This window comes from Zonotrichia albicollis, unplaced genomic scaffold, assembly GCF_047830755.1.
Source record: "Zonotrichia albicollis isolate bZonAlb1 unplaced genomic scaffold, bZonAlb1.hap1 Scaffold_410, whole genome shotgun sequence".
NCBI lineage: Eukaryota > Metazoa > Chordata > Aves > Passeriformes > Passerellidae > Zonotrichia > Zonotrichia albicollis.
Window position 1 is genome coordinate 5631 of NW_027428438.1, and position 26050 is coordinate 31680.

Genomic DNA, 26050 nt, shown 5'->3' on the forward strand with positions numbered 1-26050 from the left:
TTTGCTGCATGGAGCATCAGCCCTAAATACACGGATGAGTTAACACCTTATCCAAAGGAATCATCAATATTGAATCGTCCTGATGTTCCTGTAAAATTCTCTGACAATTTCATTTTATTCCTGTGCTTGACTGTTTGCCAGATGAAATGGAAGTAAAATATATAAAATTAAAAGATCAGTGATACTTCCATATATTTCTGTATTCAATGTGGATGTGGCTGATTTCTTTTTCATTTTCTAGGCGTTTTCTGGAAACACGAATGCAGACAGTGTCGTGTACTATAAGCTTCAGCATTCTATTAAAGCAAGATTCCTCCGTTTTGTGCCTTTGGACTGGAATCCAAATGGCAGGATTGGAATGCGCATTGAAGTGTATGGATGCACCTATAGTAAGTTTGTTTCTGTGTCAGCTAAATGAAATTAATCTTCATCAGTGTCTTTGGCTGCCTAAATTGCATTTGAAAGTAGATTTCTAAGGCTGAATTTAATCTCAAATAAAACTGAATTAATAAGTTTATGTGCATACTACATTATTTCTACATAAGCTGTCAATATGTGATGCTTATTTTCCTGTACTTTCTGTGTTGGAATGAATGGTATGGACAAAATCCAATTCCTGATTTTATGCAAACTGTTCCATTTTTTTGTCATAGTTGTAAAATGCTTGCTATCTAGCTGAAGGCAAAATTATGCTAAATGTTTACCTCTTTAGTTTTAAATTTAGTTTTAAATCTATATGGTCTAGATCTTGAAAGAGTAAGAGTACAACTAGATAGATCCACAAATGAAAAATTGAAGGACACTTCAGAGTTTTTTATGTATTTATATTTTATATATTTTATGTATTTAGAATAGTTTTTGTGCCTTCAGTAACTGACATAAGCCTTTGAAAGTAAATTGTGTAAGTGTCGTGGTGTTATTGATTGTCTGGACAGTGTAAATATTCCTGACATCTTCCTTTTGCAGTTTTCATCCATGGATTTTTTTTTAAAATTCCTCTATATAAGTTTTTTACTGCTTTTTATTCTTCACATCTTTTCTTCATGATGGAAACAGAATTTATTTTAGCAAACTCTTTAACTGCTTTTTGTGCATACTTTTATCTTTTGTTCTTTTTTTTTTTTTGTTTCAGTGTTCTTTTTCAACTTCCTTATTTAAGTTATATTTTGTACGGTTGATTTCTTTTGGATGGTCTCCATATAACTGTTTTCTATTGCCGTGCATTTTTATCTGACTTTACGTGCATATCAGGAAAACATTTCTCTGGCCTTTCTGCCTTAAACTTGAATTTTTAAAATTGGTAAAAGGTAATGAACAAAGAATATTGAAAATTTAAACCTGGATGCAGGAGATTAGGTCACCTCAGAAATCAGGTAAACCTCCTCATCCCAGAAAACAAACATCTCATACCAGAGGAAGAGACTGAAAGGCTCACACAAAATTCCTCAGTGACAGCTGCCTTGAGACTGGGAACATGACTTATGATTCTTAGAACAATCTGAGAAAATGGCCTTGAAAATTGAGAAATATGATTCAATTTATCCTCAACTCTTTTAAGTTCCAGAACAACCAAAGTTTAAAAATGGAGGGTAGACAAATGAATTTATCATTCAAAGCTAAAATCTCATCTAAATCTTCTATTTGAGACCTGATTTCAGAGGTACATGATGGCAGAATAGTCTTTCTTCTCTTTAAGCTTCACTTTAAAATTCCTTGATAGTCATCAGCTTTGCTTCTTCATAGTCCTTTACCTTTTGCATATGATAACATTTAAATCCTTACTCAGTTTTGCTGTCAAACATTTTCAAACTGAAGAGCTCTCTTTTGACCATGCCTAAAAGTCAGATTTTATTTATCTATATTCACCATAATAATTTTCTCTTGCAAGATCCATATTATGGCTCTCTTCTGTGTCATGCTTGTTGCCCACCACTGGAAAACTCTGTGAGTCTAAAGGACAAATAAAGAAAAGTGTCCATGCAACTGAAAAAAGAAAACATTTAGAATAAGCAGTTATGAAATAAAGTATTTTTGTGTAGCCATTAGCTATTTTTGAGGAAGATTTTTTTTTTTTTCATGTTACATACATGGCACAGAATGTATCCTATAGGCAGCTTAAAGAAGTAAATCAACTACAGTTATCTTCTAAGATTAGGATGAATTTAAAATGAATATTTACTTGATCCATTATTCTCTCTAATACAGTATATGAAGAACATGATGTCATCAAAAATATGACTTTTTTATAGTTATTTTAAAGTAATTTTTTTAAAGTTTGTTATGATTTTATTTGAATGAATGATAATGAGTGTTCTAGAAATGCTTTTTTCCCGTATCTATGAATGCTATCATTCCAAATGAATTGCAGACTTCTTATCATCTATGTATTTTTTTTAACATCTACTGATTACCAAGTGCCTTTACTAGGTAAATTCAGTGGTTGCCATTGAAGACAAACCAGGTGATTATAGATTAACAGTTTTAAAAATTATTTAAAAATGTAAAAGCTTAATTCTTTCTCTCCAGTCTTTTTCTCCATTTATCAGGCACAATGAGGACATGCAGTTATGGTTACAGTAATTATGCCTGGCTCTTTTTGAATGACTCTACTTTTCGAAGTGGGACCAGAAAAAAAAACGTAGAAATGCCAGTAATATCTACTTTAGCTTTGATTCACATGTTTTACATGTCCTATTTTCTCATCCTTTTCTTCAGGGAACTCTCACTTTGTATTAGATTTTTAGAGTAAACAACTCTCTTTTCATTTACTGTCAAGTATGTGAACTGTGTTCTGTATTCAAGTGCAAATGCACTAATTTCATTCTTCAGTCTTACCTGTTAGAAATTACACAACTAAAACTAAACTTGTGAGAATACAGTGTGTAGATCTCTCTGCACCATAAAGTGATGTGAAAAATGTATGTCTCTATGTTCTATAAAAGTCATTACTGTCTTGATGAAGTCGTACTTACAGGGAAAATTTTGACACCACTTCAAATTTGCTGTCTTCCAGTCAAATGCCTGCTCTGAATAACTTTGCCTAGTATTCTCAAAAATAGTGTTTAGCCTTTAATTATAGGCTCAGTGAGGTTTGGTAATAGTCATTGTATTTTCCTGTAGGATGTAGCAGACTATTATGGGGTTTTTTGTGGTTTTTTTTTTTCCATTTGTTCTATTTTTTGTTTTGTTTTGTTTTGTTTATGTGCAGCTTGTTTTCTACTTTTTAGATCAAGGACTGTCACATTTAAATGTTTGTAAAGTGTGCATGCAGACAAGCCCTTCAGTTTTTGTCTCAGCATTTATTGAGTAGAAAGGCCAAATAAGGGCAGTCAGTTATGGAATTAGATGAAATATTTAAAGAGTTCCCTTTTTTTGTTTTTTTTTTTTCTTTGAGTTCTTCTCCCTGCTCACTCTGATGTCTCTGCAATGTTTCTTAGGTTTTTTTTACTCTTGTTCTATAGTCATTTAAAGAAAAAAAAAGGGCAGAAGGAGGCAGATGGGCAGGCAGAAAGAAAGAAAGAAAGAAAGAAAGAAAGAAAGAAAGAAAGAAAGAAAGAAAGGAAGTGGCAGAAGTAAGGAAGTGGCGGAAGGAAGGAAGTGGCGGAAGGAAGGAAGTGGCGGAAGGAAGGAAGTGGCGGAAGAAAGTGGCGGAAGTGGCGTAAGGAAGGAAGTGGGGGAAGGAAGGAAGTGGGGGAAGGAAGGAAGGAAGTGGCGGAAGGAAAGAAGTGGCGGGAGGAAGGAAGGAAGGAAGTGGCGGAAGGAAGGAAGTGGCGGAAGGAAGGAAGGAAGTGGCGGAAGGAAGGAAGGAAGTGGCGGAAGGAAGTGGCGGAAGGAAGTGGCGGAAGGAAGGAAGGAAGTGGCGGAAGGAAGTGGCGGAAGGAAGGAAGTGGCGGAAGGAAGGAAGTGGCGGAAGGAAGGAAGGAAGTGGCGGAAGGAAGGAAGGAAGGAAGTGGCGGAAGGAAGGAAGGAAGTGGCGGAAGGAAGTGGCGGAAGGAAGGAAGTGGCGGAAGGAAGTGGCGGAAGGAAGGAAGTGGCGGAAGGAAGTGGCGGAAGGAAGGAAGGAAGGAAGGAAGGAAGGAAGGAAGGAAGGAAGGAAGGAAGGAAGGAAGGAAGGAAGGAAGGAAGGAAGGAAGGAAGGAAGGAAGGAAGTGGCGGAAGGAAGGAAGTGGCGGAAGGAAGTGGCGGAAGGAAGGAAGGAAGGAAGGAAGGAAGGAAGGAAGGAAGGAAGGAAGGAAGGAAGGAAGTGGCGGAAGGAAGGAAGGAAGGAAGTGGCGGAAGGAAGGAAGTGGCGGAAGGAAGGAAGTGGCGGAAGGAAGTGGCGGAAGGAAGTGGCGGAAGGAAGTGGCGGAAGGAAGTGGCGGAAGGAAGGAAGGAAGGAAGGAAGGAAGGAAGGAAGGAAGGAAGGAAGGAAGGAAGGAAGGAAGGAAGGAAGGAAGGAAGGAAGGAAGGAAGGAAGGAAGGAAGGAAGGAAGGAAGGAAGTGGCGGAAGGAAGGAAGGAAGGAAGGAAGTGGCGGAAGGAGGTGGCGGAAGGAAGTGGCGGAAGTGGCGGAAGTGGCGGAAGTGGCGGAAGGAAGGAAGTGGCGGAAGGAAGGAAGGAAGGAAGTGGCGGGAGGAAGGAAGTGGCGGAAGGAAGTGGCGGAAGGAAGTGGCGGAGGGAAGGAAGGAAGTGGCGGAAGGAAGTGGCGGAAGGAAGGAAGTGGCGGAAGTGGCGGAAGGAAGTGGCAGAAGTGGCGGAAGTGGCGGAAGGAAGTGGCGGAAGGAAGGAAGGAAGGAAGGAAGGAAGGAAGGAAGTGGCGGAAGGAAGGAAGGACGTGGCGGAAGGAAGGAAGGAAGTGGCGGAAGGAAGGAAGTGGCGGAAGGAAGTGGCGGAAGGAAGTGGCGGAAGGAAGTGGCGGAAGGAAGTGGCGGAAGGAAGTGGCGGAAGGAAGGAAGGAAGGAAGGAAGGAAGGAAGGAAGGAAGGAAGGAAGGAAGGAAGGAAGGAAGGAAGTGGCGGAAGGAAGGAAGGAAGTGGCGGAAGGAAGGAAGGAAGTGGCGGAAGGAAGTGGCGGAAGGAAGTGGCGGAAGGAAGGAAGGAAGTGGCGGAAGGAAGGAAGGAAGGAAGTGGCGGAAGGAAGGAAGGAAGTGGCGGAAGGAAGGAAGGAAGTGGCGGAAGGAAGTGGCGGAAGGAAGGAAGGAAGGAAGGAAGGAAGGAGTTTGTTTTCTACCTCGAGGTGTTAAACCTGCCTTCATGTGGACTGATAAAACATCTGCTCGTGCCATGACTGCGCTGCAAATACTCTGTACTGAACCTCAGCCCAAAATCTGTCTGAAGCCTCTGCCTGATAGTTCTTTCTATGTAGTGTGTACAAAAGAGAACAGTGTATCTCTTTTGACATTTCCTGTGTTGTTCCTGCAATGCCAGTTTGTGACAATTAAGCCATGTAAAACACAGTTAAGGTTAAGCTATGTCGTGACACTAAAATAAAAGGGATATTAGGAATGTGTTTAGGTTACAGTTTCCCCTCTTCATTTCGGTACTGTCTTATTTCATCCTCTAAAAACTGGTAGTCTAAAAATAGAAATCAAAGAAACAAAAAGGTGGGGATTTTTTTCCCTGGTGGGCAGAAAGATGGATTTAAATCTGAAAATGACAAATGTATAAAGTAGTAGAATATAGGTAACTGGAAAATAAATATATAATGCACATTAAAAATTGTCTGTTATGTATGTTATGATACCTAACAAAAAGCACTGCAGATACTGATCAAACACTTTTGTTTTCTTTCTATTATTTCTAGTTGTACTAAGGCTTTTTCAGCATTTCCTACCTGACTGAAATGCTTTAAGTCAGCATTACATTACATCAGTCAAAGAAAGGACTTCATATTCTCTTCATAACTGGAATAATGCCAGTTGGTTTGCATTGGTTTAAGTTGTTTTTTTTTTTTCTTTATACAACATTAGCATTGATTTCAATTGATATAAAGATAAAAAAATTTCATAGACATTTCAACTAAAACTTTTGCTCAGGATCACTAGGATTCTTGGTCCTGTGGTGTGTGAAGCCTCCAGAATTTCCAGTTTCTCAGGGGCATTTTGTGATTTCCAAATATATTTTCATAGTGCACTTAGGATTTATATTGCATTAATTTAAGGAAGACACTGCCAATTGTGGAAACAAAAGATGAGTGTTCATAAAACAATTCCACCTGTTTTACTTTTCTTATTTACAACAGTCGAGAAAACCATATAGAGTATTTTGAAGTCCAGTAAGTTGCAAGTAGTTGGTAAATAAGAGAGGAAAATCTTATGGTAATCTGGATATGTGCCCACATTCTGTTTATCCTTATAACCCTGCAGGACCTGTCTTTCTCACCCCTCTAAATATATTGCTAAGGGTAATTCATGGATGGTGAAGACAAGACCTGGCAATCAAAATTCTGTGACAAGAATTTTGGTTGCCATCTGCAACAATTTTTCAGTCTTCATTAATTCATGGGTTGAGGGCAGGGGCAAAATTTAATTTTCTTTATTTTCCAAATTTTGACAAAGCAGATATTGCTTCTTAGGCACCACTGCTGCAGAATAGTATAAGGGATTCTGGAAATCCATGTTAATGTACTTTATACTCTGTCCCAATAAAAAGAATATGTTCCCAATTGTACAGTTATTATTGCCTACTAAGTAGATGGTTTGATAGATGTATATAAATGTAAAAGTGGTCTTATTGAAGTCTTTATTGAAGCTATTCTACATCACATTCCATATTTTAATTCAATATTAATTAACACTTTTGCTGTCCACATTCATTCAGTGACAAAATGAAGTAAAATCTAAGGTTCTTGTTTAGGCAGAACATCATATTTATTCATTGTACATTTGATAAATTAGTTCTTCATTATCAAGATATGAAGAAAATCAAGAAATTATATTTAAAAAATAACTGCATTCACTTCACAAAAGCTTTGTGAAAATGGAATATAAATTAGTAACCTAAAGTACAAGAGGTAATTTGAATTCATTCCATTTCCATGCTGAAGATATGGAGAAATATTTATCATGAAATTATTTAAGTTAGTAAATAGATAATGGGTTTCCCTTGACTTGCAAGAAGTCAACCAGTCAGTTGAAAAACAACTTCATATTTTATTGCGTATCCTTACATCTTCATTCACTTCAAAAATGTATTTTTCAAGGGTAATTACTTTTTTCTTCATTACATATGAACTGTGAATACTCTATGAGCTTTCTATAGTGTTATCGGTTCCTTGGTGTGTGTCTTGTTCAATCTGTGCTGATTTTGATGGATATTCTTTTATACTATTGAGATAAAATCAGTTGGCCCTATTTCCTTGCTTTCCCAAAGGTCAACAGCAGCCTTGGCTTTTTTTTTTTTGGTTTTGATTTAATTCATTGGAATGAATTGCATATAAATTATAAACAATTTTCAGCCTAAGAATACAGGTAAAAACAGAAATGGTCAAAGTACTTTATAGCTCCAAGAAAAGGAAGACCAGCATATGAGAACATTATTAGAGTTGAATAGATGCCAGATCTCTTCTCACATGGTTTTATTATCTAGTTATACCATCATCATTAAAACACAGCAGTCTTAATATACGGGGAAAAAATAAAGTACAATTTACTGTGCAGAAGTGATCTAGATATGTTAGTGATGGAACTTCATGCCATATTGAAGTAACATGCAACTGTTTCTTTTAGACATAGCATTATACATTATCTTTCATTTCTTTACTTCTAGGGTCTGAGGTGGTTGGCTTTGATGGGAAAAGTTGTCTAATTTACACATTAAATAAAAAACTCATTAATACACTGAAAGATGTGATTTCTCTGAAGTTTAAGACAATGCAAAGTGATGGAATTCTCCTCCACAGAGAAGGACAAAATGGAGACCACATCACCATGGAATTAACTAAAGGGAAGCTGTCCCTACTCATTAATTTAGGTAACAGCTATAGTCTCATAAAGTCTAATATAGTTACTAGGCATTATTTGACTAAAATTTCTCTTAAACTGTTAAGTGGATTTTAATGTATGAAGTATGATAAACTAGCAGTATATTTTTGAATAATTTTATTTTTTCAATGAAATTAATAGTTTTTATTTTTCTTCTTTCAAGGTGATACTAAAACTTATCCTTCTAATGCCCAAATTAATATTACGCTGGGCAGCCTTTTGGATGATCAACACTGGCATTCTGTTCTCATTGAGCATTTTAACAATCAAGTAAACTTTACAGTGGATAAACACACTCATCATTTTCATGCAAAAGGAGAATTCAGTTATTTGGACCTTGATTATGAGGTGTGAAAATTACCTTTCCTTTATTACATTTATTACCTTTGTTATGCAAATGCGCTGAAACAGGCAAAGGAAACAGAACTTAAAGAAGTTTGTAGTCCTTAAGACCTTGGGGATTCTCTGTCTGTTAAGGGAATTAATCAAAAAAAAAGAGATGTTCTTGGAGTACAAATCTTCCACTAGACTCAACTCAGTATTTTCAAAAGACCATCTTTTTCATTTCAGAATTCATTATTTTAATACCTTTGTTTTAATAGAGCTGCAAGTGTGATAAACAATATTGTAAACATAATGAATGAGACCCAACTCAGTGCTATGATTTAATGAATATTAATGTTATGAATATAAAACTTGATTAAAATTGCAATGTCAGCATACAAACTGTTGTAGAAATATTTATATCAAGACTTAAATCTCTGTTAGATCTGAAAATTATCCTGTGAAAAAATCTTTCTTGCACAAATAGTAAATAAATGAACAGGAGTAGATATAATGTGCTGTGAAATTTTCCTGCCTGTGGTTAAAAATACCACTATTTCACAGTTGTAATGTGATGACTGGCTGCTTTATGTCAGCCCTATGCTGTTTGTTGGATAACACAATGAATGATAGAGCAGAATGTCAGGAACCCGCAGACTTTATAGTACTCATTCCAATTTTTAAGCATTTTAGAGTGAGATGTCATGCTGTTCTGTGTCTGCATTATTCTATTTCAAAAAATATCTGCTCAGAATTTCTGAATGTAAATCATAATGTCAAAGTTTGGAGGATCATACTAATTTAAAAAAAAAACCAAAAGCTAGAGGAAAAATAACTGGTTGGCAATTTGTTTTAAAAATTTTAAAAATTAAAATGTTAGTAGTTTAGACTGTCCTTTTTTACAATATTGTCTAGAATAGCTTTGAAATATGTGAGCTCAAATGTTCACTTATCCTGGAATCCTATTGCTGGTGGTGTAAAAGAGTTAAAACATATACTAGAGAAGAACTAAGGTCACGATTATGGCAGTGCTTTCCTAAAATAATTTACAGCTTTCTAGCAGCTTTGGCCTTAGGGCAGGAGTGTATTTAGACAGAATGATACTCTTGAATCTAGTAGCTCTCAATGGGTTTTTTTTTTTCTTAAATCTTCCAATCTCTTTCTGAAATAAGTAATTTTACAGCACCATACAAAGGAATTGCACAGCCTAAGCATTTTGAAAGGGAAAATGTGCCTGCTTTAGTTTGTTTCAAATCTGTCCTAGAATAATGTAATTTGATATGCTCTTCTTTACTACTATAGTAATTATGGTGTGCACAGAGTGGAGAAGTTAGGGTCAAGTTGCTAAAGAAATTGTTGCTAATTGTATTCTCCCTTTTTACACTGTTTTGCATAGTCTCCTTGTACTTGGCCTTGTCCTTCTTCTTGGTTTCACAGCTGTAATGGACCCTGAAAACTCATTGAAGACGCAGATACATCAGAAGAAGGAAAAAAAAGCCAAAATGTCAGAATGATTTGCTACATACATTGGACTTTATATAGCCTTTTTTTTTTTTTTTTTGTTAGCCTATTCTTTTAGCTTGTAGATGTGATACAGTGAAATACACAAGTAACAGTAATTATAGGCCAGTCTTTGACTTCTACTCTTACAGTATAGTCAACTTCTTTCCTTAGAAAATTACTTAATAGTATTATTGATTTCTCTTCTCTTTCTAAGCTCAGCTTTGGAGGGATCCCAGTGCCTGGAAAATCAGGGACATTATCACGCAGGAACTTTCATGGGTGTTTTGAAAATATTTATTATAATGGAGTGAACATTATTGACCTGGCCAGAAGGCATAAATCTCAGATCTACATTGTGGTAAGAGATTTAAAGTTAAGAAAGAATAAAAAAGAGACAAAAAGATCACAACCACTTTCAAATCCAACCTGTTAGCACATGTTTCTGGTAAAATCTATGTTAGGTAATGAAAGAAAAATAAAGTAATTACCAAGTTGGGCTACTTTTCATTTTCTACTGAGTAGACTCCTCCTGTTAGAAAAGGCAGGATGCATTTTATTCTTGAGATCTTTAGCTGATATTTAGCTATGTCTGATACCACAGTTGTTGTGTGCTTTCTAACTGGGTGACAAAAGTCAGTGAGTAACAAGATACATCAGAAACCATCAAATCTTTGGCTTTGTAGCAGAGTAATAAGAATATGTGTCTGACTAATAAGAACACCAGCAGTACATTTTTTAAGTTCTTTGTTACTGAGGACACTGGTTCACTTTGTCCAGAGAGTTAAAATTTTGATAGATCAGTTCTAGTTTTCAGTTTATACTGATCTGTTTCTGAAAACCTTTAGTTTAGATTGGTGGGTTTAATGTATTCATTGTGACATGGCCAGAAGTCTTATTATCCAAATTCCTACCTTTTAGAGAAGGTAACAAATGTGTTCTGTGTTACAAAAGGCTTTCTAGAAATTTTACTGAGTCCTTCACTGTTGGTTTTGTTTTTTTTTTTTTTACTACTACAAGGGTCATCTCTGTAACATGTTTATTTAGCAGAAGGAAATGCAGAAGTGTCATGGAAATCAGCTCAGAATAATTAAAAATGTATTAAATGCTTTCATGATCCAAATATTTTAACTTGGATTTCTGTTCAAAATACGAAGAATCAAATTTGGTCTCCGTCATAGAAGAAGTGAATGAGAGGCATATCTTCCCATGTATAATTCACTTGAAATATTCCAAAATTATGTGAGCTTGTACTGCTGCATGGTATTCTTTCCATGATGCCTATGAATATTGGGGAATGGGCAGTTATAGTAGGCTCTGTGTGGACTAATGGAAGGGGATCTATGAAGTTATCTGTAATGGGAAGTTTCATTACTTTAATGTCAAATGTTTTAAATTGTTGTGCACTACTTTCAAAACTATTTAGGAGATATTTCATGATCTAAATAATATAAAAAAAATCTCTGTTACCACAGAATCCCTGTTAAATGGGCACTTTACTGGGGGAATCTTCAAATGGCCAGCTTTTAGCATTTAACAAGGCTTTTATAATCTGCTGAGTATCTTTTCACTATGTGTCAGTTTAGCTGACTATTCATTTCTGTACAGCTGAGTTCATAAGATAAAGCTTTTACTTATTTATCTATTTTCCTTGAAGAAAATGAAAACCCATAAACTCTAATACTTTGCCACACCAGGGACTAGTGAATATTTTTCTTAAATTGATTTTAAAGCTGCTTAATGTGTGGTCAAAGTTTTATGTATGCTCAAAAGTTTAAAACCTCTTAGTGTTGAACAGAAATTAAGTGCACTTTAAATTCCAAAAACATTAATCTTTAGTAATCCTTTTTCCAGAACAAATTAATTATAGTTCAAATGATGTCAGCAAGTCATTAGATCAGAGTGTACAGTGTACTATTATCAAGCACCATAAAGTGTTAACTAACTCTGACACCTGATGCAAAAAATTCATTATTCCCTTTCTAGATTTCTTATCTGCATTACTCAGTACAAGTATAGATGCAGGTTACTCTCTTTTTCAATTAATTCAGCCACAAGTTTACCTAAGAAACAGTTATTTCAGAAGAAGGTAAGCACAAAGCAAGTGCTAGGTGCATAAATCCAACTTATCATCTAGTCCATATAAGCCTGCTTGAAAACACATTCCCTCTTAAATTAAGAAGTATGTGTTGTGCATTTGTAAGTAGCAAAAGTTTATATGTGGAATTTTTCTATTTGTGAAGACAAATACTGGAGTTGGTATTTTATATATATATATATATATATATCCAATTGCATTAATTTGGAAATTTTTTTTCATAAATTTAACACCATTTTAAACAATCAGTGCCAGCTCAACGTTCTTCTCTTCATCCAAGCATTTAGACCCATGGAGGTGTTTACATGAAATCAGTGGCATGGTATTTATTTGTCACTGAAGAATTTGTCAAGTTCCTAATGCTCACTGAGGCTGAGCCAAGCTAGGAACAAAGCAGATCTTTCTAACTCCTGAAGTAGCATTAAATCAGCCTCCTAATTTAGGATCTTACACCATTCCCTCAAAGGTCCTTGCCGCTCTGTGCAGGCAGATGAGTCTACTCTGATCAGACAACATTAACATTTCTCAATCTGATGATGTTCATGTTTAATTTTTAGACTAATACATCCAAGTACTCTGTACCATGTTTTGAAACTCTGCAGTTTCCATGGAGAAATTCTCATGACTCTTCTTAATGCCATATTTGTTTTATTTATTTCTAGGGCAATATGTCCTTCTCGTGTTTAGAGCCACAGGTGGTTCCTGTGACATTTCTGAGCTCCAGCAGTTTCCTGGCACTGCGAGGCACATCAGGGCAAGATGAAGTATTTGTCAGCTTTCAGTTTCGCACTTGGAACAAGGAAGGACTTCTGTTATCCAGTAAACTGCACCAGTCTTCAGGTGGTTTCCTCTTATATCTGAGTGATGGGAGAGTCAAAATCAATCTTCATAAAACAGGAAGAGTACTGAGTGACATCGCTGCAGGTAACAGAAATGAAGAAAAAAATTACAAGACTCTGATGCATAAAAGAAAAAAAATAAAAGTTATTTATTTGCTTCCTTGACTTATTTTTATGATTAGTTTTTGTGTGGCTGTGCTTTACTTGTGGGAATTTTACACCCAATTATTTCTAAATGCGTTTTTTTCTCACAAACATACCTATTCTTTCTTTCCCCATGAGTGAGCAGAAATTACTTGCAGTAATATAGACTGAAAAATTGAGTCCTTAGCTTAACACACATACAGTATGTACAGCTCATGTGTATGACCTGGCAAATCTAAGCAGCTTTTTCAGTTGTGAAGTGTAAAAACTTTAGGCTCTTATTCTGTCAAGCTAAGTCATTAAGATGTTTGTCTGTGCTTTCAAAAGGTATCAAGTAACAATTTTTTTTATAAAGTTTTACATCACTATAAATATAATGTCTGTTATTTTTTAGAGTCCTCAATTGCAGAGTTATCCATTAATCTGGGGCAGTGGATGCCCAATACCAGATTGTATTTCAGAAAACCAGGGCAAGTTGGAGTCTATGATTTAAAAAAAAGGGAGTTCGAGGAAAATGAATACCAGGGAGCTAAAAGGTCACTTTTGTAGTTAAACACTGAATCAAGACTAGATCATCTACTTTTGGTAGTGCACTGCTAGGCATCCCTCAGGGTAAAACAGATTTTCAGAAAGCTAGTACCAAGTCTAGTCTTCTGATGAATTTCAGCCTTGGCAAACAAATATGTCAAGACAAAAGGATGAAGCTACTATAGTGAATACACAGTCTTGTTAGAGAGCATTCAGTTGGGATTCTAAGCAGATTCCAGCTTTAACTTTCTCTCTGCCTGGCAGGAATGGGAGTAAGTCTTTCACAAAGAGTGTCCTCAGTTTTTCTGAGCACTGTTGGGAGTTGATGTGGGATCAGCAAGACTGTTGGCCCAGTCAGGAATCTCTGTCTTTGAGGAAATATGATAGCAGGACAGAAAAATGTCATCTCTACCTTCAGAGGCTTCTTATAAAATGCTGCTATCCAGTAACGTCCCCATGCAATAATATCATCACCTTCACCTAGCAGCTTGTCATCAGTATTATACTATTCTCTGGCATTCCGTATATCACAGCTACCTTAGAGCTTCTCATTATTTATGCAAACAAATTTAATTTTGCCCTTTACTTGTAGAAGGATTATATGATGTGATATGATGTGATGAGACCTAAGACAGGAAAAAAGACAGTAGAGAATAGGTGGATACAAGGGATTACAAGGAATTTATGATATGAGGATATTGAGGCTGGGGTAGGAGTCATTTCTGTATGGACAAAGACGACCAGAGTCCACTAGTTGGAGCAATATATTGTAGAAGCAATGGTGAATTTGGATGCAGAAAACACATTTATGATATTCAGAACATCACTTGATCTTTGATTCATTCTGATCCATACACAAGCCTGTATTTTTCATTTTATATTCACAAAGCAGAATATTGTCAGTGTAAAAGAAGCCAGGTTAGTTCCAGTTAGGTAACAAAGACCAAGTGAGAAAGCTCCAAACTAGTTATAATCAGTATAAAGACAAAATAAGAATCAACTGTCTAAATTTTTCTTAAAACTTATTAGGCAGTATAATGCAAAGGGAGCGAAGCAGAACAAAGCAGGACAGAGAAACAGCCACAGGATTTGAACGAGGTCTCCTTAATCTTTGTTCCATGCCCCTGTTTCTTTGATTGATTCCTTACTTTAAATTCTCTTAATAAGTGAAAATTCCTTCCCTTCCTTGAGGGGGGAGGGGAGGGGAGGGGAGGGGAGGGGAGGGGAGGGGAGGGGAGGGGAGGGGAGGGGAGGGGAGGGGAGGGGAGGGGAGGGGAGGGGAGGGGAGGGGAGGGAAGGGAAGGGAAGGGAAGGGAAGGGAAGGGAAGGGAAGGGAAGGGAAGGGAAGGGAAGGGAAGGGAAGGGAAGGGAAGGGAAGGGAAGGGAAGGGAAGGGAAGGGAAGGGAAGGGAAGGGAAGGGAAGGGAAGGGAAGGGAAGGGAAGGGAAGGGAAGGGAAGGGAAGGGAAGGGAAGGGAAGGGAAGGGAAGGGAAGGGAAGGGAAGGGAAGGGAAGGGAAGGGAAGGGAAGGGAAGGGAAGGGAAGGGAAGGGAAGGGAGAAAGAAGCTGGGAAGTTCATTATGTTTCTACAGGTGTATAATGATTACGAGTAAAATTTTGAACCATTGATTATTTTAACTCAGGAAAAGACTAAAAGCCTCTAATGACCACAGATAATGTTGAAATTTGCATAAATACTTTGATCCTATTCCTATGGGTGATAATAGGTATGGCCCTGGTATTTTTTATTTTCTAAAATAACTAATGCACAAAGAGTACCACTTTAATGACAAGAGATTTCCCTAGGGTTACCATTTGAAAATGTCAATTTCTTAGTAAGAATGTCAGTGGTATATAGTTAGCAGTGATGAATTTGGTTTTTAGGAGCTATTTCAATTGCTGTTCAATTGTGTGATGTATGTTAAAGAAACTGTTGCCATGCACTGTCATTTTAACAGACTGGCTGATGTTGGTGGCACTTTAACAGCAGTAGGTAGACTTGCACGTGGGGCAGTTTATTCAATTTCAAAGCTGCAATACAATACATAAAATATTAGTGTTAACATCCCAAAATAAATCGTGACATTCTATGCTGAAACAGAATTTAGTGTTCTCATGCTAGGTTAAGTTTCCCATTCATAAAGTCTAAAAGGAGGAATTGTGTTTGTCTTTTTGAAGGCAAAAGCTACAGCTAAAGCTAAAACCGAGGAGAATGGCATATCATTTCCTAACTGATTAAGTGATAGTAAGTTCTATCTTTCGTTTGCAGAATGACTGATTAATGTCTTTAATTTGTAGCCTCTTTTGCAAGAGGTACATCAAATATTCACAAAGAAATAACATAGGTTTAAAAAAAAACCCAGAAATCAACACAAAGTTAACTTGTTTTGAATTATGAGACCAAATTGAATTACAATATTTGTAAAAGTTGGACCCTATTACTCAGTTTGTTCTGTGACCGTCTATTTCTATGAAGTTTTTAATTTCCATGCAGCTTTTAGTTAAGTGATCTTAGTAATAATGGAATTTCATTGTTATACTTCAGACTAATCTATAAATTACTTCCTCTAAACTTTTTTTTTGTTTCTCACTGATCTAGTAATTTGTGTACACTGCATTTTATGCATGTGTTCCTGAGGTTGGGTATCATTGTTCGGCAAGACATCCCATAGACTCAATTTTAATACTTAGATTTAAAGTGCTAGAAGTAATTAGAATAGATGGACATCTTGTCTAACAGCTACGTTATTATGTACTAAAAAAATGAATTGCTTTGTTTTTCCTGTTTGTTTGTGGTTAAGCATTTTTCTAACTCATAGTAGAGCAGCAGACAATATAAGTTTCAGATGGAATGTAGATGTTGGTAGTCCACTGCCTCTTCCACTTAGATGTTTTACCACTCAGTGGCTCCACACAAGCAAATATGAATTTAGTCAAAGTTCTCAATTCAAGGGCTAAAATGGACAGTTTTCTTCAGAGTGTCTTGTGCTCCCACAATGGCATTCCTTAGTTCTCAGACTTAATAAAAGGGATTTCTAGGAAGTCTTAACTTCAGCTGTATGAACATTGGTGAATATCTCTAACCATGCCAACCATTAAGAAGGGGAGATAAAATACCCATTCCAAAATTATATAGTAGGTCAGCAAGGTGAATTGCAATCAACAAACCAAACAGTGTAAAGTTCATATTATTATTTTTCCAGTAACCAAAATTTCTGGTGGTCTAAAATACCATTCTTTATATGTTAGGACAGTCTCTTAGCTATCTTCACTGTCAAATATTACAAGATTTGGAATATGGTTTATCCACCAGAACAAGAGGCTACTGAAGGAGGATGCACAACTAAGAATTGAAAGCATTTATCCTTCTAACAATTAAAATAAAGTGGCAGAGTTTATTGCTAAATTTAATATTTTCAGTAATGACACGGGTAGTGAGATCAAGTTTGCTGATGGCACAAACCTGAGTGGTGCAGTTGATTCCTTCAAAGGAAGGAATGCAACTCTTGGTAGATTTGAAGATAGAGGGTGCTTGATAGACTTGAGGAATGGACCCATGTGAAGCTCATGAAGTTCAACAAAGCCAAATGAGAGTTCCTGCACCTGGGTTTGAGTGCCCCCCAGTATCAGTATAGGCTGGGGGAGGAAGGGTTTAAGGCTGGGCTTGCCAAGAATTTGGAGGTGCTGGTAGATGAGACCCCCACCTCAAGAACTCCTGCAAGCTCTAGGGTCCCCAGCACAAGAAAAACATGGTCCTGCTAGAAGGAGACTGGAGGAGGGCCATGAAAATTATCAGAGGGCTGGAGCACATCTCCAAGAAGACAGGCTGAGAGAGTCAGTATTGTTTAGTCTGGAAAAAAAAATTAGGGAGACCTTATTGACCTTTTCATACTGAAGATCTATAATGGAGATTTTTATTCTTTTTTCCTCCAAGGATCTGTAGTGGCAGAACAAGAGGTGACAATTTTAAAGTGAAACAGGTTATATTTACATGTTCCACTCCTGGAAATGATCAAGGTTATGTTGTATGGGGGTTTTGGCAATGTGATCCAGTAAAAAAAGTCCCTGCAAAGAGGAGCATAGATTGAACTGGCTTTTAAAGGCCACTTGCAGCCCAAAATGTTATCTGATTCTAAGATTTTTTAATTTCTAAAGGAAGAGATAAAGTGTTAAAGAGTTGTGACTGAGGAAAATTTCAGTCACTTGAAGTACTCATGAGAGGCTGATGCTAAAGCAAAATGTTTAGGATTTCTTGTTTCGTGTTCCTTAATAAATACGCTTATTAAAGTAAGGAAAAAAGGTATATAGGATTAAATATATCGGAGATATTATCTAGGTGATAGTTCATCTAAGTTTAGATTATGGTAATCAACAATCTATGGATCCTAATTATGCTATAATTTAGTTATTTGAACCTTCTCATCTTTCTCTTTTTATTTCTTTTCTTTCTGTTTGAATGAATCTCTTAACTCACGGACTGCTACTGCAACATATACCGCATGTTCTAGAGAGGACTACATAAATACATGTAGTTTCAAGAGAGAAATCACAGATCACAAATCATAGACACACTGCAGTCAGAAAATGCTTTGCCTAATTTAGAGGTTGTATTCTTTATTCTTCACTGAAAGAAGTACCTCTGCTCTGAGGAATACTCAGGAACAGGATTGACTTTAGGCACTTGTTAAAGATAATAACATGGTTACATGCTACCCTGAGTAAAATTTATTTATGTGTACATAAGTGCTTTCCAGAATCAAGGCTATAGGTTTATTGCTTTTTGGCACCTTACACCTACACAGCCGGGAGTAATGTAAGTTTGTGGTCATGGCTTAACTCTCAGAATATTTTCCCACACATGTCCAATAAAAGAATCAGCTGAAAGCAAAATTGTGTTGTGACATTGACATGATTATTACTGAAGCTTTTAGCATCTGCAGTATTTTACTGTTTTTCCATATTGTAATATAATGACCACTTTGTAACAGTGTAATAAAAATATGTATTATGTCTAAAATACTGTATCCACCATCACAATGATGTTTTAATGATAGCCTCCTTGGATTGGGAGGATACTCTTCACAGTCATTACATTAAATTAATATATTACAGATAATTTGGCTACAACAATAGTACTATAACACTAAGACTTATTCAGTGAAGTAGCTTTATTTTTTATCTACCAAATGTGAAGCAAGGTTCTGTCTTCACAAAAGATGCTTATGCTTATTATGTTCTTTTTCATTTTACTATCACTTGGAGATTTTATGTGGGCTATGATTGCTCTCTCTTGGTTCTTTCTCCTTTCAATTCTAAAACATTTAGATAGTATAATAATAGGTGAAAGTTCATACTAAATTTTGGGGTTTTATTTTTCTTTCAGGTTCTGGATTAAATAATGGCCAGTGGCATTCTGTATCCCTCTCTGTCAAAAGGAATCGGATCAGTGTAAGAGTGGACAATGACGTGACCTCGTCTGCTCATGCTTTCACACCTCTGCAGATTTATTCAGATGTTTTCTACTTTGGAGGTAAAATATTGTTGTTTGTTTATCAAAGCAATATCCAACAGTTACACATCAATTTTTCCTGACATATCGAATCAAATCAAAATAGTTATTTGGCTTCTTTGCCTAGCTTGGTTCAGGCACTGTTCTGATATTTTCAGTTTTCATTAAATTTTACCATATTGGGTAGAATAAATCACTACCTTAAATTTTTGGTCACTTTTTAGATAACTTGTATTGTGTTCTGATAATTGAATATAGTCTGGCTGGCAATTAAACAGACACACAAAGGTTTCTCTTTCTGCAGACTTCTTGTTTTGCCAAATGAATATTTAGAGAGTCTTCCACTGGAATGACTTCAAGTTTTCACCTTAAGTAAATGCTTATCTTGTCAATACCCTCTTTGTACATAGATCTTTTTAGTTTGGTTTTTTGTTTTTTTTTTTTAACGCAGTGATATAACTTTTCTACATTTGATAAATATAATTTGTGCCTAAAAACTTATATGTGCATATGTCTTCATTTTTCTAGGAATATCAACAGTCATCTGTCATCAAGGGATTATGTCATTAATGACATGTATTGTTATTGATAGAGAGGAGCAGATTGTTCTGTTATTCATATAATTCTTTTGGGAATGTGCTGCATAGTAGCAATGATAAACAATACCTGAGTTCATTGGTTGTTTGCCTAATGCTTCCTCTCTTTTAAACATTAATGGTTAAATTGTTAAGTTATTAATTATTTAATAATAATGATGAAATTTCTGTGAAAACTGAGAAGGTTGTCTACAAAACACTAAATAAGTATGGACCCAGTCATTGTCCACAGATCACTTCCCTTGAAACAACAGCTTTTAAATAAATTTCATGTTCACAGATATGCACTTAGTACAGTAACTGCTACATGAGCATTCACATGAATTTTCACGTCTGGCGTCTACCATGTAATGTTAAAAATACCCCTTGACTTGGCTAGTAGTCAGCAAAAGCAGAGAAAGATGCAAAATATTCCTCTTGAGTAACCCTTCTCTGTTCGTTCAGGTTCCCAGATCTCTGATGAGGTGATTTTCACCATTGCAGGGTTGATGGCTCAAATGAACAGTTCAGAAGGGATGTGGGGATCTACAAAAAGAAGCATATTCAGTTAAGTTGTAGAAGGACACTTCTATTCATGTTTTGCAGTGTGGAGAGGACAAATTAATTCCATACTGCAAGTAGCAACTGCATATCTGTCCCTCACGTTCTCTGATCAGCCTTATCACTGAAATCTGCAGCTCATGCATCTCATACAAAGTTAGGGAATTCTAGAAGTGGTTTTCTGAGTTTAGAAAATTCTTTATTAAATTTTTATGTTATATGCCACTGTCAAAATCCAGACAATGCGTTTTTACTTTCTTTCCAAGTTTATATGAATATTTACCATGTTTGTGCTGTTTGTTAAAATATGAGTATCAGCCTTTCAGGGGAGATGTCCTGGGGACATGGTGATTTGTTTACTTGTTTTAATGAATACAAATTATGCAGGAAATGTGTGTGTTTAACTAGGAAAATGTGTAATAAATATGAAAATATCTTAGTGTTATGTCAGCACTATTTCTAGTCATGCCATCATCAAAGATCTCTAATCTCTCTCAGTTCTTGTAATAAAAACTCACTGCAACTAGAAGAGAAAATGAGATAATTGAATTTTGCAATAAGTAAATAATATAAATTTAATGATTAAAGTATTTCCTTTTATCTTTAATATTCAGTCAACAATTGTAAGGAAATACAATTTAATTAATGTTAATGGTATTTGTCTCTTCTCTAACAGAAGACAATTTTTGAAAAAGAGACACCAAGAAAAATATCTGACACACGATTTTGTAAGATAGCTATGCCAAAAATTTGTAAACTTTACCTGCTTTCTCTGGCCTTTATTTGTTTGTTTGTTTATCTATTATTTATTTATTTAAACTCTACTGGAAGTATTTCATTCTCACATGAGCATCATATTTTTCACCAGAAATGACAGAATTTATGTTACCGTTCAACTGTAGAATGCTGTAAGGCATATGGTTAAACTTGTAATTCATTTGTTTGGTACTGAAATCTTCCTGTGCTCTTATTTTTATTTTTGCAAGTTTGCATATTATTTGTTCTTAAAGCAACATACCAAGTAGATAAAAAACATTTGCCTTCAGAAACATGATAACAACTTTGAACAGTTTGGCTCCTGAGCAGATTTATGAACATTCCAAGTCTATCAACTTGTAAAATTTCAGTTTTAATAGTTTTTCTAATCTAAATTTCTCAAAAATATATCTATACTATTTATGTTATGGCACACTTATTTGAATATATTTAGTAGTTTCCACTATCATTTTGCTTTCCTGTATCATCAGTCTCTTCAGTGTCTTTACGGGACTTCAGAAGTACTCATTAGCTCTGTGGAACAGAAAAGTGTCTTAAAACTCATTGCTTTCTATTTCCTAGAATAAGAAGGTCTTCAAATGCTGTGAACCAGAATGCAGTATCGTTTGACTAAGATCAAGGGATGACCCTTGTACATCATTGCAGAAACAACATTACCCTGTGGAAGAAAGAAAAATAAAGTATTGCATTGTAGTATTTACCTGCCACTGGGAAAAACTGCTCAATGTACATGTTTTAAATCAAATCAGGATTAAAGCAATTTATTTATTTATTTTTACAAATGTTTACTTATTTGGCAATCAGTGAACAAGGCATTTCAGGACCAGTAAGACGATAGATAAACCACAATATTAAATTCTTACAGAGTGTGTGCATCCAGATGGTGTGTAGTCTAAGCCTCAGTTCTAAGCAAGTCTTAAATCAAGATGTACTGGGATGTGACCACTCAAGCCATTTACATCTGCAAAGATGGAAATCGTAAAACTTCTTGGGGCAAATTGTTCTGATATGGACCACTGTCAACATAAAAACACTTGTTGCTTGTGTCCTATGCCTTATGATCCAAATTTGCAGGTTTATAGTTTTGTCCTTTGCCTCTTATCCCATCACCATGTACTGCTGGAAGTAGTCCTGCTCTATATTCTCTGTGCCATCTTATTTTCTCTTCTTAAGACTGAGCAGGCCCAGATCTCTCAGCCTCTCCTTATAACTGCATTCAGCTTCCAGGCATCTTGGAGGCCTCCCCTGGCCTCACTCTGGGACACTGATGTCCTTCCTCCCCTGTACTGGGGAGCCCAGAGCTACAGCACTCTCAATATGGCCTCACAAGGGCCATGTAGCAGGAAGAACCACTTCCCAGGACTTGCTGACTATGCTCTTGGTAATACATACCAGAATGGCATTGGCCTTCTGTGCTGCAAGAGCACTTCCCCGGATCATAATCCACTTGATGGTCACTAGGATTTCAGGCCTCTCTCTGGACAGTGATCCTCCAATTTGGATTGTTGCGTGGACTTGCTTCATGTCAGATTAAAAATCTTGATCTTGTTCTTAATGGATTTCATGGTAATCCTGTCCAGGTCCCTTTGAGTTTCAGCCCTGTTCTCCAATATTTTGTCCCTGCCTCTGGTTTGGTATCAGTTGCGTGCTTGCTGAAAGCACATGCTGCTTCATCATCCAGGTCACTAGTCAAGACATTGTAGATGTCACTACTGATCTCTAAAGAATCTTCTGCTCCCTGATCATCAGCTGGACTTTGCAGCATCAACTGCCTGCTTATCCCACCCATTGTGAATCTGGTGATAGGGACACTATAGAAAACTGTCAAGTTTTTGCTAAAGTCTTGATATGCAATGCTCAGTGCTCTCCCTTTATCTATACTGTTCATCACTTCAGCAAAGAAAATAAAGACCTCAGTCAGGCATAATTTAACCTTGAAGCTAAAGTTAGCCAGGTAACTTCCTGTCCTTTGCATGTTTAGAAATGGCTTTAAGAGCTTTTGCTCTGTGAATTTGCCAGGCACCGCAATAAGACTAACAGCCCTCTAGTTTTTTGAAGATGGGTGGAACTTTGCTTGTTCAGCATATTGCCAAGACCCTTTGAGGACTAAAATGTTAATGGATTCACAATGACAATGGCAATTGTTCAAATGGCATTGACCAGCTCCTGCAGCATCCTCAGGTGCACCTTGTTCCTTTGCTGTGTTCCTTTACCATGGATACTCCATTCATTTTTTCATGCTCTGCTAGGTTATGGGAATCCTAAGGATCAGTTTTACTTCTTCCTTTCCAGTAAAAGGAAACAATTCTTCTCTAGACCCTTGTTGTTAAGTCCCCTGCCCCATGAGATATATGGATAATATCCATAATCTCATTAGCCTTCCTTTTCTTACTGTTGAACCTCCTAAAATTTTTTTTGTTGTATTTCAACATCTTTGGCAAGTTTTATCTCCTTTTGGTTTCCTAAGTGCATTCCTAGACACACAGGTTATGTCTTTGTATTCCCCTATATGTTGCATGTCCCTGCTACCACATTTTGTATCCTTTCTTTTTGTGTATGCACTCACTCAGGAACTCACTCAGGAGCCTTATGCCACACTTGATTAACTATTTTGATACTGCTATGGACTTCTCTTTTGCTCTGAAGACCTTTTTTGTTGAAATCCATCCAGCCCTTTTGGTCTCCAAGGCAATTTTTAATGGTATCCTCAAAACAGATCCTGAACAGAAAAAATTTGGCTCTTCTGAGGTCAAGGGTTATGATTCTGGAGTTTATTTCTTTCGCTCTTCTCTGTGGCTCATAAACTCCACAGCTTCACCTTCATGTTTGCTGCAAGCAAGCCTGTCCTTGACCTTTACATTTTCAATCATCTCTTCCTTGTCCATGAGTGGCAGGTTTAGTGGCAGGAGCATCTCTCCTATTTGAGTCATTGATGGTCTGCAACAAGAAGATTCAGTACTTTACAAAATATTCTTAGCAGCTGACAGAGTAAAGTGATTTTAGTTAGTAACTGGTTTTGAGGTTTTTTTCTTATTTCACTTCAATTGTGACTTAAAACTTGTTCAAATCATGTGACTGCGTTGTAACCTAACATTCTGTTCATATCTTGATTCTACTCATTGCTTTGGAGCTTTTGTTTCGGTTATCCTTTAACGAAATTTTTAGTGATATTTTGCATATGCTTTCAAAACGGTAAGACTGCGGAGAAGTATTTCTTTTCAGTCATACAACCATGGCTTAATCAGAAGAGCTTCTGGCTAAAGTCCCCCAGTCACAAAGTTTAAAATGTGTAGAGGTTATAAAAGTTCAGTTTACTTTTGGAGTATATAAAGTTTTTCAATAAAATATTTCTTTTCAGTGCCAGTTTTTATTCTTTTTTCAGGCTGTCCGAGCAGTGGAAACATTTCTGAATGTAATACCTCATTTGGTGGTTTTCAAGGATGCATGCGACATATTTCCATTGGTAACAAAGCAGTGGATATCATCTCTATTCAGCAAAACGGTTTTGGCAATTTCAGTGATCTTCAGATAGATTTATGTGGCATTACAGACAGGTGAGGAAATAACGTTTACTCATTAATTTATTTATGGCTGTGTTTTGTTTCTAATAGTGATTTGATGACAAAGAACAGAACATTGTTACAAAATAACATGCTGTTTCTTTTGTAAGAATTTAGAAATCCTGAATAAATGCAGAATATGTAGCATATAGCAAATAAACTTCCTTTTACTGCAAATAAAATTAAATTTGAATAAAATTATTTTATGTTTCTGACAAATTTAAGTATCTTGCTTTCTTCTAAAATGAGCTGCAGACACAAATCTCCTACTGCAACCCATCCACCTTTTAACATACTATGTTTTTTACGAGTTACTGCTGTTTCCTATCTTCTACCTCTCCAGAAACACAGTAGATAATATCCATCACAGTGAGTGAACAATTGTCTTTTAGACCACGATCAGAACTAATCTCATAACCTGCAATTAGCATCTATCTAAAAGAATGGCTAGTTGAAGTGTCCCTCCCCAAAGGAAAGTCCCTTCCCAAAGAGGGATACATTCCCAGTAATGGAAATGCTTGAAGGACATTGCTGGACTTCCGTGTAGTGAAAGCAGAGCGGGTTGCAGAACAACACAAGCTGCTGAGAAGAGAGCGAGTGAGCAAACAAACAGTCAAAGAAGGAGAAGTTTTATTCTGTAGACTCCAGAGAATGCAGTCACAGACAGATACGCTGTCCTTAATCCCAAAGTGTTTTTCTTGGACGCAGCTGAAAGGCTGTACTGAAAGGACACAGCAGACAGAGGAGAAATTATGTACTTTTGAATAATTCTCCCTCACTGTCTATATTTGTAGTCCTCATAAGGTGTCTTTTAGTTTCAAAAACTCTGTCTTTTGAATTATAAGACTTTTCAAAAGTTATATCTTTTCTGGAAAACGCTGTAGGCAGAGATCTGCTCTAAGACAACAGCCAGTTTCAGGATCAGTCACACAACCTTACTTCTGTGACCTGCAATCCCTTCCTAGAGATGACACGGTGTACAGCTATCCATGTTCTTATTTTGGAAACAGTCACTACTCCTTGTAGATGAAAGATGGAAAAAATACTAGCTATTTACCTAATTCTTCATAAAAGTTTAAGGAGAGAAAAGTCCAAGATGAGGATAAAAGTTCTCGAGATCAGTGATACAAAAAGAAAATAACATCTTTATGGGAGATTCTTGGTTGGTTGTTTTTGTTTTCTCTAATATTTTCAGGTCTTAATTTATGTCTCTTCTTCTATCTTGACCATTGTACCTTTCTTGCATTGGCTCTCAATCTAAGCAAACATTTAGTTTTCAGTTCCCATCATGCTAAGCATATGTCTTCCTGATTTATCAAAATAGAAGTTTAATCTACTCATTTTTATATTTCATTACCCTGATGGTTTTTTTTTTTTCCAAAATAGACTACTTTTAAAAATCCTGTCTGGTCTTGTGCTGTCTTGCTTCTGGGACTATTTCTTTCCCGTTGCTTTGCACGGTCTCATTTAATTCAATATCTGCTGCTTGTAGTTTGGAACAAACTTCATGTTTCTCTTTATCAAATTAATTCTACATCTCACCATAAATTCCATGTGGTAAAGCACATATATTTGGCAAAATTAAAACTGCTTACATGTTTTAAACAATATTTAATAGGTAGCTTTTATGATCCTGTGTACCATATTGTTTGAGAAAAAATGCTTTATTCCTACCATGA

General features: G+C 36.3%; 1 protein-coding gene across 1 annotated transcript in view; it reads left to right on the top strand.

Moving 5' to 3' along the window:
* Positions 1 to 229: 229 nt before the first annotated feature.
* LOC141727955 (contactin-associated protein-like 4) overlaps positions 230 to 26050 on the top strand; it is a 34498-nt gene continuing 8677 nt past the window's right edge. Inside the window, exons 1-7 of the mRNA XM_074534239.1 lie at positions 230 to 389; positions 7744 to 7947; positions 8122 to 8306; positions 10000 to 10143; positions 12543 to 12804; positions 18773 to 18919; positions 24194 to 24365. Of these exons, the coding sequence (XP_074390340.1) occupies positions 359 to 389; positions 7744 to 7947; positions 8122 to 8306; positions 10000 to 10143; positions 12543 to 12804; positions 18773 to 18919; positions 24194 to 24365 (1145 nt within the window). The 5' untranslated portion in view covers positions 230 to 358. The remainder of the gene's footprint in view (positions 390 to 7743; positions 7948 to 8121; positions 8307 to 9999; positions 10144 to 12542; positions 12805 to 18772; positions 18920 to 24193; positions 24366 to 26050) is intronic.